The following is a 21,744-nucleotide window of genomic DNA, read 5'->3' as shown; positions in this document are numbered from 1 at the left end:
TCGCGCGCGTCTCTCATCTTTAATAACGCGAGCGCGCACGAATATATAAAATACACACGTAGGCACATAGTAACATATATACATCATACATACACACACACACACACACACACTCACACACATATACACACGCACGTATGTACGTACATCTCTCGATTTTCTTATTTAGGAGTAATGCGTAGGAATGGAATTTAATCTCTCTTATCTTGTGTGCGCGCGCCTCACACAGTCGGATTACTACTGACAATGAGTGCGATAAACTACTGGTAGTGATGGCTAGCTGGCAAGGTGGCGCATTGTCTCTCCCCTCGGTATTTCCGCGTTATAATAACGTAATAACGATACACAATAACTGAATTAATAAGAATAATATTATAATAATGTAATAATAATATTATAATAGTAACTAAATATATATCCAGATAATAATAATACAGTAACTAAATAATAATAGATATAATCATAATAATGAGACAGTATTGTAACTACGGATCAACACATGCTTATGCGATATAAATACTAATGGACAGATATCTTTGTGATGTCATCTCCATGGTGCAAGCTTTCCTTTTCCATTCGCATCGCGAAATTTTATATTTTCTTGTCCCTTTCTCGAAAGGAGAATAATATTTAAATGTCCCGTTTTCGCGCCGTTCTCTCTTGGCGTTCCGTCTTTGTCAAGTTATTTAAAAAAAAAAAGGTAAATAAAAAGGAAACGCGGAAACGCGCAATCAATTCACGTTGCAACAGCTTGACGAATCAAGAAATTGAAAAGGGAGCTTGACGGTTTGCTCGAGGCGAGGTGCGAAAATGGGACTGATCGAAAGATTAAAACAGAGATATCGAAATAAATCGCTGTGAAAAAAAAAAACAATAATAATCAAAATAATTTTCGATGATTCCTGCATTTCGGTGTTTCTTTTTCTTTCCCCGGACACCCTGTTAATTTCTATCGTCCTTGTTCGTCCTTGGAGCTTGATCCTCGTACATCGCGCGAGGACGTTCTCCGATCGGAAAAGTGTCGAGAAAATTTGCGGTCAAGAATAATATAACATCGATTCTTCCAATCGAAATGACAAACAACGAATGTAAAAAGCTGATTACCAATCGTCCTTATTATTCGCGATTCGAAAGAAGATCGATATAAGAATATTCACGGAATGTTTGCGGAATTTATCTGGAGGGCGAACAAGAACGAGAATCTGCGACGATCACCTGGTTCGGTAGTCTTTTATTGTAATTAATATTACAATAAATTCATAATTCGCGTTGAAATTGAAGAATCTACGATTTTTTTTGAATACATCTACCATGGTGTACCTGTATCTGTCAAACATTACAAATTCGTTAATCGCATGATGCAAAATGTTTATCGTAACTCGCGTCTCTGAACTCCACAATTTATAAACATCAATTTTATGAGATTTACATAAACGTTCGCATAAACGTCATAGAAACTTGCACTTGTTCTCGATCACATATTATGTATTTCTTTCCTTTCTTTCTTGCTCTTTCTCAAAAAGCCACATCTTTATAATGGCAATTTATCTTATTAATCTTTATACCAGGTACAAAACGCTTGAATCACAATTTATCTCTTTGATCGAGCATTATATAAATGCTTAATAGCTGATCGAAAATTTTCAAATCTTCAGATCAAAATCTTTAATTATTAATTGAAGTCAACAAAAATTTTTAATTCGATCTCACAAATGTCCGCTCGTACCAGAGCTTCAATTATTTAGATTTTGACTACCAAATCAAGTAATCACGAGACAGCGATGACCACAGATTATCCCAGTATCTTCGATTACAAACAATTGTCTTCAAAATCGAATTCAAAGACGCAGAAGCGTTCGCGCGCATTTTAATTATTGTTCGTCTAATCAAATCACGGATGGTCAACTGTTATAATAAATCGTTATGTTATTTACTTTTATTCTTAATTACTAATCAATTTAAAAATCTGTTATTTCAAATTGAAACAATATCCAAATTGATCGAAAGCAAGTGTTGCACGATCGAGTGATTGGAGAAGATCAATCTTTAAAAAAGTTTGATTAAATTAATCGCTCATTTACACATAAAAAAATCTATCGTATCTTCTGATTGATATAATAACTTTTTTCATGAATGATGATTAAGCGCTAACTTCGAAAGCTTTGGATCGATTTGGGAGAACTCTCCGAAACTTCCGGAATTGCGCCGGATGTTTGCGCAAGCGACGATAATTCGGTAATCGAAGATCTGTAATCCGCGAGGCCTCGTAGTCGAGTAATAGGGTTAAAATTAGGATTATATGCCAGCTAGCCTTTTTCCCTTCATAGTATACCACCAGGGGAAGGGAGGCGTTGAATAACGTCTCGTATTGGCAATCGAATATGTCACATCGAAAGTCGCAACACACAAGCATTAATAATAGTAATAATATAATAATAAAAAATACAATAATATTAATAAAAATATAATATAATAATAGAGCAAACATGTACGTGCGTGGAGTCGCGCGGCGGAGAACTATGGGAATTCCCGCATGTGTGTATGATTGGCGTGATTCTTTATCTCTATCCAACAAAATATATTAATACTATAAGTTGCAGAATAAACGATGATGCCGACGCGAACCTAAAACGGCTGCGCGGCAGTCGGGGAAGGGGTAGTTGGAGGATATTGGTTCTAATCTCGTTGGCGTTTTTATCGAAATACTAGAACGTAAAGCAGCAACGACACAAGCGGAAATCAGAGAAAAACAGAAATATGTCCCACAGTAGTTGTGATAACTTATCGAGAGAACGAGATACAGAGCGAAAAAAGGAAAGTCTTACACGCTTACTAAAATGACTAATAGCTACTATACGCTCTACGATACTACTAGGATAATAATGATAATAAAAAAATAATAAAATAAAATAAAAAAAGAAAAGAAGAGAAGAGAAAGAAGAGCCCAAGGATGGGAAGTTGGAGAAAGCAATGCTTTCGTTCGTTGAGGATGATGATATAAACGATAAACATGCGTGATTGCTACATTTTCTACTACAAAAGCCGAAAATAAATTTCGGCAAATTAATGTCGTCAATTGTACATAGCGGAAACGCTGAAAATGCTATGTGTGCACTCTACTTCTTTTCTTAAAACTTCATTCCTAATATAATACTACGCCATTCTAGTCTCTACGAACGCTCGACGATTCCTGCATGTCTCTCCGTGTGAATTAAACAATCTTTATTCTCCGTCAATTTATCTGCGCCGTCAATCTATGAGCGACTTACTTACATCAGGATTTCGTACTTTGCTTCCAAAGGTAAATTATTTATGTATTCTTCGCGAAGAATAATATTTTTAATGTATTGAATAATGTCGTTTGCCAATAAAAGTGAGCGGTTGCTAAATTTATCAACGCGAATCTTACAGTGATAAAACTAACTAGAAAAAATGTGCGTACGATTAAGTATTTAATATAGATCGGCTCAAATTCAACGTCGCGATAAAATAACAGAAATGCACAGGAGAGATAAATTAGAAATTAACTAGATAAAAAAAACTAATCAATAACAATAAATTGAATTGAGGAGAAATAAACACGTGCACGATGACCGTTCGACATCGTCGCAGTCATAATTAAATACGAAACGCACCTCAGGATGAATTTCCGTAGGAATTGTCGATAATCATTATACAAAAAAAAAAAAAAAAAAAATAAGACTCATAATTCTCTCAATCCTTTCGAAAAAAAATAAAAAAAAAAAAAAAAAAAAAAAAAAATCCGGATGCGAAAATAATCGCAGAGGGAATTTGATGACGGGGATACCGATCGATCTATCGATTCGTAAACATATAGACGTCTTGTTTATTGGAAATCTACGATTCTCGCGACGATTCAATCATCGTTGGTCTCAGATGATCAGCAAAGCTCTATTAAACACACTTCCGCACACGATTCAACGATCCTGTCACCTAAATCTGTCGACGCTATACTGAAATGTTATATTGAAATTTCATCTAATATAATTAATAATTATATCTAAATACTTTCTCAAACTATTTGGCGTAATCATATCAATGTCGCATGGATCAATTGGTTGTTTTACCTTAGTAAAATCAACCAATTATCCATTCAGATAGCGCGCAAACAATTTGAGAAACCAGTTAACGAAAGACCGCTCGAGACATATTGACAATGTGTATGGGTTAGTAACTTGCAGTCTAAGACCATACAAGCCGTTCAATAGAGGGTTTCCAGTTTCGTTCGTCCCGTCGTAGGACCAGAGACTGAAACCATTAAGATCCGCGCAAACGGTTGCAATATCGCGTGGACCTTAGTGGATCTTTCAAGAGAATACGATGAAATAATAGTATCTGCGACAATGCGGTCCTCGCGAGCTTTTGCACGAGGACGCTTCGAACCGCGGTGACTGGAAATGACACACTGATCGACCACCACGTCGGAGAGAGCAACGAAAACGTGTAAACGCGCGTCGATTCAGGCACGCGTGACGTTTGCACGGCCCGTGTCGTCGAATAGAAACGCGCTTCTCGGTGTGTAATTATCGGACAAGGTCTCAGAGAGAAGATCGTGGTTAGTTCGGGATGAAGGGGGAATTGGTAACGGGTGCGAAGGGAAGAGGAAGGAGGACAGGGAAGAGTGGAAGGCGAGGGGGGAAGTGACTAGCGGCGGCGAGCTCTACAACTAAACAACAACAACAGTATTTTCAGTATTATAACAACATTAACAAGTAAGTTATCGCGCACGCGCACGCGTATATACGGCGCGTACGCGCGAAGAAAGGAGCGCGCGCGAATTTGTCGGGGCAGCAAGGTTGATTACGTCCTCTCTCTTTCTCTCTCTTGTTGCGGGTCCTCGACATTCGACGTCGCGAGAGTTACACATAGGGCGTCGCGTGTCTCTCCTCCTTTTCGTCCGCGCAAAACGGGCCGCCGCTCGCGAAGACGCGGAGAAAGTATCGAGGGAAACGCGCGCGCGCTATGCTTTCTCGCATACCGTCGATGATGTCGATGATGTCCGATAATATCGTACGGCGGAGTCCACAGGAGAAACGCTTCGAAGACTCCATTCTTGCCGCGTGAACGACACTCGCTCGAGGGAGTCAAATCCTCGCGTATACGGAGCGTATGATGCGCCCCTTCTCTAATGGTCGGCGGTTCGTGAAACGTCTCGTAGATGGGGGCGGGCGAAGAAGGTGATGGCAACAGTGGTGAATTGATCGCGCGAGCGTTGGTGATAGAACGGTGGATGTAGGAGAAGACAGGCGAGCGTAGGTGAAAGGAAAGATCGACGAGATCGCGGTAATCCCGCGCGGCCGTCCAATGATGTGGAGCGGCGATGATGATGATAACGAGAATGATGGTGATAATACGATGACAAATGTTGACACTGGCGCACGACGATCATCGTCGTCGTCGTGACGCGTCGCTGCTCTACATGCCGATCGGCGGCACCTGCACATAACGGTATATGTACAGCCGATAGTCCTTGCTGGCGAGCACTACCGAGCCGTCATCCATTAACGCCACATCGAAACACTGCGCGTGCTTGACCTTGCTCTCGAGGGCTGAGACCAGTTGACCGTCTTGCGTGAAGATGGTTAGATTGAAGTTGTTATGATTGTCCGCTATCAGTATCTCGCCGTGAGTGTTGATGCCTACGCCGATAGGATAGTTGGTGATGCCCTCACCGCCAATCTGTCGTAGATAAGCACCCTCGTAATTGAAAACCTTGACGCAGTGGGCGCGATTGTCGCTGATGAAGATCTCCTGTTTGTCATTCACCACCACGCCATTCGGGAATTCGAGATGCTTTGAACAGCCAAACTTTTGCAAGACATTGCCGGTCTGATCAAAGATAATGACGCGCATTACCTTGCACTCCACTACGACAATACGTCCCTTCGAATCGACGGTGACGCCACGCGGATGTTGGAGGATGTTTGCGCCAAATTTGCGCACAAACTGACCATATTGATTGTAAATCTGTATCTGATGTGTCGGCGAACGTTCCGTGACGATAATATCGCCGGACGTCTTCACAACTGCGACCCGATTCGGGTAAAGCAGTTGACCGTCGCGTTTACCGCACTCGCCAAACTGAAATTTAAATCTGCCCTCCTTGTCAAAGATCTGAATGCGGTGGTTGTTTGTGTCGGCGACAATGATGTCGTTCTGCGCATTTACGGCAACGCCCGACGGTTCCGTAAATTGGCCCTCCATTACGCCGAACTCGCCGAATTTGCAGTGATAGATCATCTTCTGCCGTTTGATCTGCGATTTGGGAGGGAATATTGCGGTAGCGGACATCAACTTGGATGTCAGATCGAGGACGGAATCGCCGGGCGCGTTATTCGCCGCCACGGCTACCGCCGACGGCATCGCGTAGTTAAGTCAAATCAACTTAATTGACATTTTTCTCAGAAAATAAAATTATATTTTAAATATATACATATATTGTCAGCATTATATACTTTTATATTTGCGCCAAGTAAAATATGAAATAAAATTATTATGTGAATGTGTTAATGTGAATTATATACTGCTTGCTCCTCAAATGCTTTTTAAATTATTTGCTCAGCATTAAAGTAGAAAATATAGTATCCTATATGCAATTAAATTATGCTTTAAATTTATTTTTCTTAAAACTCAGTAAAATTTTCATTATTCTTAATTTAATATTATAAAAATTTCCGTGAGACCAAGCTTAAGCTTTATTCTTATGCTTCATGAAATATGAGAAGGAAAGAGGATACTCGGTCCTCTTAATGGCGGCAGAAACAATTATGCCTAACGGAAGCATCGGGGGCAACATTATAACATCGCCCGCATGCGTCATCTTCTTGTATTTGTACCATCCATGATCAAGAGCCTTAAGAATCTTACACAATGCGACCCGCAGGACGTAAATGACGGATGTGAGTGTAACATGACAAAAAAAGCGGTACGCTTTTATGTTGGATATGAATGAGTTAATCATAAAATATATCTACAATGTGTGTTCATAAAGGCAGATTTAAGATTATAGATCAGTTTTTAATCCTGACTTTGAGAATATATTCTTATAAGAGACATATATATCTCTCTTTCATCGCTTAAAACTTGTAATTTCTTGTTTCTAAATAAGATTATATACATTTTTTCTAAAACTTGTAATTTACATAAAATTATTTCTATATTTAGATAATTATTATTTTGGAATATTGCGGTAGCGGACATCAACTTGGATGTCAGATCGAGGACGGAATCGCCGGGCGCGTTATTCGCCGCCACGGCTACCGCCGACGGCATCGCGAAATGGTCGTTTGTCGTTACGACCGGATAAGCGTCGTTACCGCCGTTGCTCCACTTTTCGTACGGATTGGCGTTCATGCCGTTCAGATTGACATCACTGATCGTCGTGGAGAATGGGCCTAGGCTGTTGGCCGAGCTGAAACGTTTCGAGATCACGGTGCTGATGGTGTCGATCGAGGAAGGCGACGACGACGAGCCACAATTCATACTGGAGGAGATCAGGCCGTTACTGTAAGTACGGTCCAGGAGAAGACCGCCTAAGGAGCCCGCTCCGTTTCCTGGTCCGTTGCTGATGTTGCTGCCACTGCTGCCGATGCCGTTGCTCGACAAGGCGGTAGGTCGTGCGATCGGTGGCTGCTTGCCAATCGAGCCGGCGCTGTTCTCGCTACTACTACTACTCCGCACGTAACCGAAAGTATTTCTCACGCCTACTTGTATCGCCTGGTAATTGCTGACGAACTCGAGGTCCGCGGTCTGATTGGCTATGTCCGTGTTTGGCGTGTAATTGAGCAGCGTCTGGAGTTTGGACTCGAAGACCTTCTTGACTATGAGGAGATCGGTAATGGTGGTAACCTTGGTAACGCGCTCGACGAAGTCGCAGGCCTGCATAATCTTGTCCGCCATTTCGTTGGCGCGTTGCCCGAGTACGTTGAGGGAAATCTGCTTCGTTGAGAACACCGAATCGAGTTCCTTCAACAGCTCCTGCTTCCGCTCATCCAGCATCGATCGATAGAACTGAAATGTATCGTTGATCTCATTCTGCGCCTTATGATACTGCACCTGTAGCACCGCGGCACTGTGATCCGCCGCCTTGACGGCCGCACGGGCGTCCGCCGCTTTTGCGCGGCACTCTTGGACGGTCCGCACCAACGCCTCGATCTGCTGAGCGCCCACGTCCGAGATGTGGGCGCAGTCGTGTAGCGGCGCCGCGTGCTCCGTCAGCGTGCACTCCTTGCATATCGGCACGTTGCAGCTCCGGCAGAAATACTTGATTATCTCCTGCTTGTGTCGTGTGCAAAAGTGCACCTTCTCGCTGTTGTTTTAATTTATATAATTTTTTATATAATATATTTATTCTCCATAATTATCTATTTTTTTAGATACAATAAAATAATCAAAAATAAAAACGATAAATAATTATAAGATATGCGTTGTGTGTGTGATTTTCCATCATATATTTTCTTTATATACTTTATTATGACATAATAAAAATTTTTCTCTTTTACAGTTTTGGTGCGTTCAGGATTAAAAAAAACACATACAAAGGAGAAAAGAAATAATAATAATAATACAAAACACGCGTTTCTGCAATTAATATAATTGCAGAGTATTTCGTACGATATACCTAAACCTGCAATTTCTCCGGCCAAAGTTAACAGAAAAAAATTTTATCACTTTTTCCGGGGCGCGATTAAGATTAAGAGTGACTGTGCGCGTATCACGGTTATTATTCTAATTAACATAGGGTCACCGCGCAATGTTAATTGCTAATTGTAATGCAGTTCGTTGCGCAAACAATTTTTCACGGTGAAGTAATAAAGAGCGACCGTACACTTTGTGCTAACTTAGACTTTAGGATTACCTGCATTATACTGTAGCTAGTCACTCCTCGTCCGCTCATCCAGCATCGATCGATAGAACTGAAATGTATCGTTGATCTCATTCTGCGCCTTATGATACTGCACCTGTAGCACCGCGGCACTGTGATCCGCCGCCTTGACGGCCGCACGGGCGTCCGCCGCTTTTGCGCGGCACTCTTGGACGGTCCGCACCAACGCCTCGATCTGCTGAGCGCCCACGTCCGAGATGTGGGCGCAGTCGTGTAGCGGCGCCGCGTGCTCCGTCAGCGTGCACTCCTTGCATATCGGCACGTTGCAGCTCCGGCAGAAATACTTGATTATCTCCTGCTTGTGTCGTGTGCAAAAGTGCACCTTCTCGCTGTTGTTGCCGTTACCGCTACTACCATTGATCACTAAGCTGTTACCTCCGCCGTTTCCGCCGTTGCTACCGTTGCAGGTGGTCTTGGATAATTCCGTTGTGGCGGTAATCGTGCCACCGCCACCGCCACTACCGCCGCCGCTGCCATTGCCGCCGACGGTCTCCAACTTGGAGTCGGCCAGGTTCAGCACCCGATGACCCTCGAAACAGAGCATAAACTGATGCGCCATTACGCAATTCGGACAGAGAAACTGATCGCAGTTGTAACAACGCGCCACAGCGTCGGCCGAACTGGACTTGCAGCCGGTGCAGCGGGTGCGACCGGTGCTACCCAGCCGGCAGCGCGGGCACGGATCCTCGCCCGACTTTGGCGCGTCCAGGCACAAATCGCAGCTGTCGACGTCGCAGATCGCCGAGTCGCTAGCAGGCGGCGAACTGCCGCTCACTGTTACTGGGGACAGCGAGACCGGGGACCCGAGGGAATTCGCGCGCGATTCCAGCGAGGGTGTCGGCGAGGCCATCTTCAGTCAACCGGCATCCCTGCAAGTAGAAAGACATACCAATTAGTTTAAAGCGCTCTCATTCCGTTGTTACATTTTAGAAATAGAACGCGCGCCGTTATAGAGACTACCTCGATCGGAAAAAATGCTCTACAGTTCCATTTTTTAACAATTGTCATTTGTAAAAGATTAGCAATTATTATATTCGCGTAATTTTTATTCTCCACCAATTAGTGATTTTTTTTATTGAAACTTTTTTTATTAAACTTTTTATTGAAACATCGTTAATTATACGCAGATTTTGATATATAAGCCTTTCAAAAACTAAGCTGATCGATTACACTTTTTGCAAATTTTTTAATTTTAATATTATAGAACAGATAATTAGTGCTTTCATACTAAAATTAAAAAGTTTACAAAAAGTGGAATTTGATTTTTGAAAAGCTCACATGTCATTCCCCTCTCTTAATCTTTTGCTGCTATATACACACTCGTGTAAAACAAAGTTTTAATAGCACGCTGTTAAAAATATTTTATCCGTGCAGCTCGTATCGTCCAGATAGTGACGAAAGAATATCGTATTGTTTCGCATCGCGACGATGGTAATCTATTATATTATACTGGTATCCAGTGCGCCATAATAATACCATAATAACGTTGTAATAATCTTTAACTATCGCTCCTGGCTGTTCCTCAAGAGTCGCTGAGTCGTTGGCGCGTAATCGTTATTACAGCGTTTTCTATCTCCAAGTTCTCTTTTATTGCGATTCCCACGCGTATGTCCCTCCTCCTTTTTTCCTTTTTAGGATTACCTGCATTATACTGTAGCTAGTCACTCCTCGTTCTAAGGAGAGCCTAAGGGTGAATTTATGCAAATTATTCGCAAATTACCGTGAAATGGAATAAAGTGGCCAAATTTTGATAACGATGCCATTGACACGAATTTGTCGATTATTTCTCGATAAAATATATTGAAATAAAACAAAATCCTTTCTATTTCTATTCAAACTTATTTTTGTTTATATTTTGAATCAAGTTTATTTTAATGGACTTCCAGTTTGAATTTTATCAAGATATTTGATATAATGTAATAAAAAACCCAGATAAATGATTGCAAGTTTCAGTGACTGAGATAAATGAGAGAAACAAGAAACAATTGAAGAGTAGAAATAAAAAGAAGATTGGATATGCTATAAGAATAATTTTAAAATAAAAAAAGATGTCATCAATCACGTTCTGTATTTCTTAAAGCTCTTATAGCCTATTTTTATTTTAAGTCTTTTTCCGCCTATTTCAATATTCACAATTAAAACTTGCAGATACATTTATTCTGGCATTTTTTCCTTATTACATTTATCAATCACTATTATTTCACGGATGAGAATTCCGAAGTTCTATTTTCCGGCTTCGCGTTCCGAAATGTATTTTGCAAAAGCGATGAAGGATTTATGGTTGCGGCAGGTTGTGAGAAGGAAAAATACTATGTCGAAGCTGCACCTCTCGGCCTTGCAATCAATTTTTCAACGATGGCCGGCGGCCCCTGAAATTTACTTTTATGTTACGTTACACACCATCGACTACAGTGTAGAACGGGACTCGACGGCTGCGGTAACATAAACACAGTATGCAATTTTAATGTGAGAGAAATGTGCTGCGCGAGTGCCAAAGGTTTATTAATTTATGGAGGCTCATTTCCCTTCGTTTATTGCAGACGCGACATTGCCCGGGGCGATGTTTCAAAGCGCGGAGAAAATCTTCCGCCCGTTAAAAGAAAACTTTCTTAATTATCCTGTCCACGTGACAGGAACTCTCGAAGGGTGCTTATTTATGCATTAGCGACGTAATTTTTATACACATAATGGCATTCGAGTCAAGGATGTCTGCCATATAAGATGATTCTTGCTAAATATATACAGTAAACCGTCCAATTTCGATACTATTCTAAAAATTTAAATTGTAGCAAAACTAAAAATGTTTCACAGTGCGGTGTGTATTTTATTTGAAATATATCTCATTGTCAATTATAATTCAATTTGTCCATTTTATTATTTAATTTACGTACGTATTAACTTTGACTTGACATTATTTGATTGACGATTTTTTTGTTGCATAAAATTGAATTAAGGGTAAGATAAAAAATCTCTACCACTTTGCGCGATCCATCGTCGGCAATTCAAGCAATACTACTAGTTACACATTAGTGAGTAACACGCCGATGTGCTATTTATGTGATATCCAGCTTTCTAAAGCGTCGTGAAAAGAGCGGAAATTATTTCTGACTCGTTTCACTGCGGTGAGGTTGTTTACAACGACGCACGTTGTGTCAGAGACATCGATCGATATACATATCGGGTATGTATGGCCGATATTTATAATGTTAAACGGGAGTCCGGCTCTCTCGCTTATTTGTGGCATAACGCAACGTCCCATATTGCTCGCGCAACGAGACGGTTTTCACCGTGAAAATGACGTTACTGCAACAGACATGTGTCTTTTACACAGGCGCCTATTAAATGCTATCAATCCGTTGCAGAAATATATATGTAATATTGTTAAAATCCTAGTGGAGTTGAAATATTTACGCATTGCTTTACGTTTCGAATAAGCTACGATATATATGTTTACGGAAAGATTAGCGCGATTCTCATTAAATCTTCTTTTAACTGGAAAAAAAAAGGTTCGCATTTTCGTCATAACGTGCATACAGAAGATCGAAATTTTCGAAATTGTCAAAAATTAGCATTGTTACAAGGTTTCAAGACTCAAAGTGTTGTAATCTTTGAATCTATTAAAGCTTCAAGCTTCTTTAAGATTTCAAAGTCCCATGGTACCAAGTTGCCGTCGATTCGCGTCAAAGTTTCAAGGTCCCAAGATTCCGAAACTTCAAGACTTTCGGATGTTATCATGATTTTCAATATCTAATATATTCTAAAAAACTCGCGTAAATATTCAATAAAAATATTATTATCAGCAGAAAGTTTCAAGCAGGATACTTATAATGGCGATCAATGTTTCTCAATTTTTTGCGATGCATACGATTTATTTGCCGAAATTATTAAATGCGGTATCATCCATCGCGTTCGCGGACGAAAGGCCAGCCCGAATTCTACCAGGTAGGAATCGATAAAGGCTAAAATTAGCTTGGCGCACTGATTGGTGAGAAAGCCGAACAGCCGGAAACGAGATCAGCGTCCGTTAACGGCGCGAAATTCCGACGATCGAAAATTGGATAAGAGCAGTTGCAGTACTTTTATAAAGTTTTTTTCGCGGCTCGTACGTAAAAAAAAACAAAGTATCTATTGAAAATCGAAGAGCAACTATTCTTTTCTAAAATTTTCTAACAAAAAAATGTCATATATATATATATATATATCCAGTGCGCCATAATAATACCATAATAACGTTGTAATAATCTTTAACTATCGCTCCTGGCTGTTCCTCAAGAGTCGTTGAGTCGTTGGCGCGTAATCGTTATTACAGCGTTTTCTATCTCCAAGTTCTCTTTTATTGCGATTCCCACGCGTATGTCCCTCCTCCTTTTTTCCTTTTTTTTTTTTTTTTCTCTCTTTGCAACCCCGACGCGGTAGCAGTTATTCGCGCGATACGCGACAAGCAAAGGACTCGTCCCTCTAATTAAATCGCTCGAGTCGGACGGCCATGTTTCACCTGGCAGCGAGAAGAGGAGTGAGATCAGTCTAAGGGGGCCGGAGAGGAAAGGGAACGATGCGCGCCGACCGCGAAGGAAAAGGAAGAACGAGGGAGGACTGGTATAGACCGCGAGTCCAAGGTCACGAATGCGAAGGTTATCGTACTTCTCTCCCACCAAACGCAGAGCGAATTTATCGGGTACCGTGCGACGATGCACTCGGCTTTTCCACGCTCGGAAGAAGGAGGAGAAGCAGAGAGAAGGATAAAATACCGAAGAGGAAGAAAAGAGAATGCGAGGGAGGGAGAGATATAAAGCATTTTTCAGCGACCTCGACGTGCGAAATCCGTTTAAGTGAAGATATTCCGTTTCTCAGAAGCTGTGTTCGTCGTTGACAAAAATAAAGCCTACGCAAAGAGAAAGAGAGAGAAAAAAGGGGACCATGACATTAAAATCATTTATATTCATTTTTCTTTTGTATTCAAGTAAGGTAAGCGGTCAAGGAACCAACCGATACATTGTTGAACGCGAGCGAGATGAGGAAGCCAAGCAAAGAAAGACAGAGAGGAAAGGATGGAGTCGAACTAAGAGAACAAAGAGCATCTGCTCCAGGAAACGCTTTTCAAAGCGTTACAACACTAGCTGCTCTACTCGCGCGCGCTGTCTTCGTGCAAGAATTTCGATTAACTCCCCGAGATAAAAGGTGAACGCTCCTGAGGGAAGCGAGGTCCGTGGAGTCGAGGTCGCCGGAAAGCCGCGTTTAACATACCGAGGCCAACAAAGTCGCGAAGAGCGTAACGCATGGCAGCCGCGATAAATTCACTGAAAGTGAATTCACGCCATTACCAAGTGTAAAAGTGTATGTGCGTTAAAATAATGTAAACGTAGAATATCTTCGAGCTGAATAGAATATTTTTATATTTAGGAAATATATTCCAAGTAGCCAAGTCGTATTTTAACGATGTAGATCGTATCGGTAACCCTCCACCGGCGAACGCCGGGTTACTCACGTGTAACTCATATATTAAAAATGTTTTATGACTCGTGCGAGATAATCGAAACAAATATTTCAAGTATGTATTGTACCGAAATTTCAACAATTTTATTTAGGAAATATTTGTTTTCTTTTAATTATCAGAATCAAGTAATATTTTTCAAGAGATGAATATTTAAATTACAATACAACGTATACCCGCATAAAATTAAAATCCATATTATAAAATCTCATTCTGCGATGTATTATAAAAAAAATTTTGCTATGGATCAAAATTGACTCAGCGTCCGTTATCATGTATGTAGCTGTTACATTGTTCATTATCCAAGGATTAATATACACTCTCTTCGAGTTTTCTTTTTTTTTTTAACGGAGTAAATAATTTTCAAAATCTAAAGAAAGAGAATTTTTTTTAAGCGAGATGATGAAAATCACGAAACGTCATTTTATTAACGAAAGTATCATATAGATTTCGTAGAAAAATTAATACAAAATATATGATATATGAAAAAGGCAAACTGCAAGTCGTTTAAATATCTATTATTAAAATTAAATTCATTCATGTTGGAATATTCTATGTGTGTAAAATAATTCGAACGAGTTATATATAAAAAGCCACTACTATACGTTTCCGTTTATTCATTCACGTTTATCTTTTTTTATACGTTGAAAACTTGGCAACTTTATCCATTGCATTTTCCCATTGTGTTTTTATTTTATCTTAACATCTGCCTCTGCACGTCTCGATTATCGAAGATCGTTGGGGAAAGAATAAAGGAATATTCCCAATGACCATGTGTGGCGCAAGTATGACAAATCAAGCGCCACACGACGGGATATAACGGGTTAATTCCTCCACTCTCGCGGCGCGAAATGGGGATGAAGCGTTGAATAAAAAATGCGACATGGTTCGCGCGCGCGGGGAGAGAAACGTGTCCTTGGTTAGAGGATAATTCCCGTTACCGAGGTACCGTTGCATTTTCGAACGCGGATCGCGAGCCCCGCGGTTGAATGCACCGTTGGAAGGGGTGGCGGACGGCGCGTCTGGTTACCATGGTGACGCTGCATCGACCGCCCCAACCCTTCGAACCGGGGTTGTTCCGACGAGGGTCGAGTCCGTTGCCACTCGCTGGCGCGAGTGGTGGTGGTGATGGTGATGGTAGTGGTGGAGCGGAGGGTATCAAAGGGGGGGGATTGGCAACCGCCGCCCTTCGGGAACGGTAACCGTTGGTGCATCGCCCTTCCACGCAGCCCGGCAAGCAGTGCGTGCTTTTCTACGGGGTGAGCGAAAAGAAACTTTTCGACGAACGAATATAGGAGCGATTTAGCGAAATTTTCCGAAATCTTCGAGAAATCCAAAACCTCGCGAGTTTGTAAGCACTGTAATTAGAAATTAAACATTCGAAATGCCACGTGTGATCACTTATAAATAATATATTTATATAACAAGCTGTGTGTAATATAAGTTGAGACAAAATATATATAAAATTTCAATAAATGAGCAAATAAGTAAAGCTATCAAAGATGCTTTCGATTGAAAACGGTTAATGTTTGCCTTTTCTTTTATTAAAGCTGCACGCGTCTCTTTTCCCTTTTATCGGAAATGTAATTACTTTGAAGAGACGGATCTCCTCTCGGCCTATCGACCTTTATTACAGAGAGCAGCGCAGCCATGTGTTTCGTCGGGGAAAATTTTATTTTTTGCTCACACACGTCTGAGCCGTGGTAGAAATAATTAAACACTGCGACGCGACGCGACGTGTCCGCTCCTTTCCGCACACATATCTCCGTTTCTTTCTTCAGCGTCGGAGAGGAAACGTCGGCGCCCGACGCCCGGCGCCGCACGCGCTGACACACGTCTCCAGGCGGGGACAAGAGAATCGTGCACGCACGCGACCTTCCGCACGATCGATATCGTTGTCAGACGCAAAAGATGGTCGCGTCTTTTTCACGATAATAGACCTTTCGCGGTTCTTTGCTTCTTCTAGACGTTAGCTCGTTTTCTATTCACTTGCGCAGACGTAATAAAATGCAGCGAAAAAAAGCGTCAGGTTTCGCAATTAAAATCACATTATAATTGGCGAAATAAATTTAATCATACATTTACTAAAGACAGGAAACACGTCGAATAAAATATAAGCGTGTGCGGAGGTTTGTTGCGTGCGATAAACTTGCGACGAGGCGTCTGTATGTATATACACGCGATCCTATCGTGCGTTTTCTTATTTTAAACTCGCGTCAAATGCGTTTCTCGACGATGTTTGAACGCGATATTTCGTTCGCGTTTTTCTGCGCGCAACTCGCGCTCTCTGACCTTCCTCTCCGCTGTAGCTCTAAACCTGCTCGTATAGCACTTACCCGTGTAACGTCCTCTCACACGGGTACACGCATCCCTCTTCTCGCTAAAATAAGCCCGTATTTTTAGAATGTCGGCACGTATCGCGTAGGTGCTGCTTTTCCCCGTATACACGCCAACCGTCCGGGGATATATTCGTCTCCCTCTACGCGACCTTCGATTTTCTTTATTCCCCAACGCCTGCGAATCCTTTGATCGCGAAAACCCTAATGGGAAAATTTACCGCACAGCGAGACCTACGCACAAATTTTCTATTCTATCTACATAGTTAGCTTCCTAATTCGATAACCGATCGATTAAAAATATCATTATGTGATCCTAATTTCCCAGCTAAATTAAAGCGAAAAACTTTAAAAAGGGATTATGCAATATATCGTACATATAATAATATTAAAGCAATGTAAGTTTCATTTTCAAACGCGCTATGAATTCCAGTTAAACCTAACCAATTTGAATATAAAATGTCTACATTTGTAAAAAGAGAATCAACAAGATCGTGACAAGAAGCAAGCACTTCTCAATATGCATGCCAGAAAGCATTATTTAGGAAGCAGGGGAGGAGCTTCGAATTTTTCATCTTCGACTAAGGCGTATCGGCTCTTCCGTTCGCCTTTCTGCGCTATCATATAATTTGCATGAGAAGCAGCCGCGGGCCGCGGTATCCTAAAGCACGTATTAACCGGCGAGCACGAGATTAATCCGGAAATACTGCAGGCAAGCGCGCGGCGATTTACGTATTTATGCGCCCCCGAGAGGAGTAGTATCCGGCGGGAGGTGCATACACCTTGCAACTCGCACAGCGCGATGAATTATCGCCGGCCTGCAGATCGCGCCGAGGGATCGCGTGAGTCACTCGAGTCGAGTATAACGCGAATCTCGAATAATAAATTATGATACACACACGACGCACGATACATTGCGCGAGTCTTGGTAAGGGAAATACTACGCGATAGATTTCTAGCGCGAATCGAAGAATTATTTAGATCTCGGGAAGTTTCGCGAAAAAACGACAGCTTGATTCTAACCATGCCGCGATACCGTAGTTTGTTTGCGCATAGAGCGGAAGTATCGCGGCCTTTGCCTATGTCTATGACTTCTTTGATAAATTCAGTGATTCGATTTGATACGAGCATGATTCAGTCTTTATATCGCGGAAATACGGGAATCGAGCCACCGTAAAATCTTCAATTCGATGCACATTGAATTGACGATTTCACTCTAAACGTTCAATCGTCATGTATATATCCGTCCATTCTTGTAATGGACGGATATTGTAGAACTTGTAACAACTTCCTCGATAAATTATCCAAGGCTCACCGCGCGCGGGATTACAGTATTTCGCCAACACGGATTCATTAACATATATTCTCGCAGATGCCACATCATATCAAAGACGCTTGTTAGATATATAACGGTGTTACCTTCCTAAAGAATAACCCCTTGGATAACCCCCTGCGGTGAATAATGTTTGATATTAATTGCGAGATTAATTGCCCCTCACGATGCGTAGATATGGCTGCAGGGGGAGAGACAAGAGATTGGAATTTACATAGATAGTCTGTCGCGATTATAAAATCTCTCACGGGGTACAGTGACCTCTGAAGATACCTTCATCATATATTTGTAATAAGAATATACATATCTTTTCTTCATTAAATCCCTTTTTTATCTTTAATCATCATCAAAAGTTTATTTTTTGATATTAGAAATTATTTCATCTTTTTTCATTTTTCAGAAAAGCTTTAAATATAAAATTTTTTCTTATTTTTATTTCTTCCTTTACAATAAAATATGTATTTTTACAATTTTTGAATTAATCTTTTTAATCTGATTATATCTTTGAAGAATCTTGAAAATCATTAATAATTAAAGTTAAATTAAAATTCAAAATTAACATAAAAATTCAAAATTCAAATAATTAATAAATCAAGAATCAAACATCAAGAATATTTGCGCTAAGAAAGATTATCGTATCGTATATATAAGCCGGGAGTGTACATTTCTCGCGTGTACTCCAGTCTGTAATTTCAATGTCACTGCCGGATCATTCTTCAGCCCCAAACGAGGGGAGCGGTTGCACCATCTGCCCCTCCCTCCCTCCTTCACCCCTTGATTAACGTTATTTCACTCGTCGGGCGAGCATCGACCGCGATCGATACGCAGCGCGGCGCGGTGGCAGTGACGGTATATAGTCATGTTGCCGGGCCGAGGAACAAGGAACGAGATGAGGAGACGAAGCGGGCGAAAAGGCCATCGGCCTGCGCTGCAGGCGGATTGGTAACGGCCGTGGCGCTGCGGTTATGGGAAAGGTGGGCGAGGGAATGTGCGAGACCGGGATGGATAGGGAGAAATTTATTGGCTAAGGCTCCAAGATGCCTTGATGTTGTATATTTAACAATAATGCGCGCGACACACGAAAACAATATGGCTAATTAAAGCGATAAGATTTCAAAAATCAGTGAATATTTAAGTGATTTTCAGTAGACATTCAGTAGACACATTTTGTTTCTCCCTCCGTCTTGTTGATTATGACAATAAGATTTCACCGAATAATCAGCCATTATCATCAACTGATTCTTCTCAGTGAAATTTTACCGTTTGTAATGTTATATCTACTGCACTCTTATCAATGATAATACACAAATTTCACTTAAGAGAGTGGATACATAATAATTGTTCTATATCCAAGTATTGATATATAATCGCTGATATCACAATTCAGAATATTTGCACTTGGAAAGGGTAAGAAAATTCTAACGAAATAATTGATTATTGATTATTCCAGTCTGAATTACATTAAAATAAAAGCGACAAGTTAATATATCAGGTATTTACAAAGTTATAAATAAATTATATACATGTATATATTTAAAATAAATAAATAAAGAAAAATTAATTATCTACATAATAAAAATGACACACAATAGACAAAATCTTCCTTTACAAAAAAAAATTTTTTTTTTCAATTTTTGAATTAATCTTTTTAATCTGATTTTTTTTTTTTTTTTTTTTTTTTTTTTACATGTAAATAATACACCTTAATAAAGAGTTATTTTGATAGAATAAATCACATATAAATTTAATTATATTAATGTTTTCATGAATTTATGAAAATTAAATTAATTTCATTTTGTGCTAAAAATACATTCTAAAAATATATCCCTGTTCCTTTACCTTCAATCATTAAAACGTCTTTTCGCATCAGAAATTAAACTTTATCGATTATATCGAAAATTCTGAAAATAGCATGCTAATTTCGTAGAGAGATGAGTGATCTTCTTGGTATTGCGGAATTCTTCGAACCTCGTTCGACATTCGCCGATCAGGCGCCCCCTTTATAAAGAAAATATGCAAAAACTCTCGTCTCGCGGTATGCGGAACAATGCGTCATTGTGCACCGACGCAAATTGCGCGCGAGTTTACTCATATTAGAAGCAGAATATGCGCGTCACCGCGACGACAAAAGTTGACAGCATTAATTAATTTTTATTTACAGACTCGTAATTGTAATCTCATAACGACAATGGACAAGTAAACAAACGATTATTCTCATATCAGTTGCGATAATCGTGATCTCCCCTTCCCCCTTCTTTCTCTGGAATATATTTTCCTTTCTCCCTTATTGAAACATTTCTCACGATCGCGGGCTATTTTCAGCGTAAAGCGAAACAAGATATTGACTTGCAAGAGATGACATTATTGGAATAACTTTCTTTAATATAAGGGATATCTCGCGATATAAACATTATTACATCATACAGAACGGGAATGTGTTTATAGAGCTTTCTCAGGTTGCTCTGCGAAATTGTAGCGCATTCTTCGAGATTATGATGCAAAGTCGTAAAGACCGAGCTCGCACTGACAAGTAGCGTAAAAGCCTATACGTTACCCTGAAGATATAATGCTCGTAATCTCGTGGCGCGGGTACTTGCAAAATTTACGACCTCTTCACGGTACCGTCTGCCGGGACATTACAATACTCACCTGAAAGGAGAAAGAAAATTTCGTTTAGTATAAGTGCATGCGCATGCCAACACATAGATGACACAATATCCAACAATTAATCTTCTATAATATAAATCAATCTTCTGTAATATCTACATTACAAAACAATTATAGCACTGTTTATTACAACAATTATTAAAGAGTATTTTGTGCTCTTATTAAGGTCGTTATCTTTAGAAAATATAACAATACTGTATAATGTAATTAATTTGTTATTCTTTTTCTCTCTTTTTTATTATAACATATAATTTATAACTCCGTCAAAATTAAAACTAAATTTGATGTAATATATGCTTTGAGAGAATAGTCATAAAATATTTATGAGTGGTATAAAATTTCCCCGTTGTATTTAACATACCTATAATAATCAGATAATTAGAAAAGTCACTCAATTTAAGGATAAATGCTGACAAGTCACCTACAGCAATTTTCTATCGAAAAGAGATTATATTTACTAGCTAGTGCATGCCAAAAATACATAATATTTATATCACAGTAGATATTGCAAAGACGAAAGATCAAAGGTGATCAATAATTGATATCCGTAACAAGATCGACAATAGCGGCTGTATCGATGACGTCCGAAAAGAATGGAATCATGTCCGGAATTTTCCCGATTAAAATACGCTATTTTTGGACGACAAAAAACATGAGAGGAGCGAATCGATAGCATCGGAGATTTCTTTTTTTTTTTTCAAAAAATTAGTTCTCGCCTGAGAGAAGTCATGAAATGTAATGCAAAACTGCAAATTAATTTGCAGGAAGGCTATCGGATATATGATCAGAAAAGTTACCAATTCTCTGGTGTATATCTAAAATACATTAAAAATTGTACAAAAGAATTAAAAAAAAAAAAAAAGTATTAGGACTTCCTAATTGCAGAAGGGGAAACAGTATTCTTAATTAAATATATGTAAATCAATAACGAGAATGAAAGTCAAATGCGTACTTTGGTACATGTTTCGTTAAATATTGAGAAACAATTAAATATTATATTATATAAATAAAT

The 21,744-nt window shown here is 40.0% G+C and overlaps 1 protein-coding gene across 1 annotated transcript in view; it reads right to left on the bottom strand.

The window, feature by feature from the left end:
* Window positions 1-4,592: 4,592 nt before the first annotated feature.
* The window catches only part of LOC115235210 (brain tumor protein), a 75,114-nt gene continuing 57,962 nt past the window's right edge, over window positions 4,593-21,744 (bottom strand). The window contains exons 3-6 of the mRNA XM_029806839.1: window positions 20,620-20,714; window positions 9,228-9,774; window positions 7,338-8,322; window positions 4,593-6,368 (exon numbers count right to left, since the gene is read on the bottom strand). Coding sequence (XP_029662699.1) covers window positions 5,437-6,368; window positions 7,338-8,322; window positions 9,228-9,755 — 2,445 coding nt within the window. The 5' untranslated portion in view covers window positions 9,756-9,774; window positions 20,620-20,714 and the 3' untranslated portion in view covers window positions 4,593-5,436. The remainder of the gene's footprint in view (window positions 6,369-7,337; window positions 8,323-9,227; window positions 9,775-20,619; window positions 20,715-21,744) is intronic.

This window comes from Formica exsecta, unplaced genomic scaffold, assembly GCF_003651465.1.
Source record: "Formica exsecta isolate Colony F162 unplaced genomic scaffold, ASM365146v1 scaffold109, whole genome shotgun sequence".
Taxonomy (NCBI): domain Eukaryota; kingdom Metazoa; phylum Arthropoda; class Insecta; order Hymenoptera; family Formicidae; genus Formica; species Formica exsecta.
This window is presented reverse-complemented; position numbering and strand designations above follow the sequence as displayed.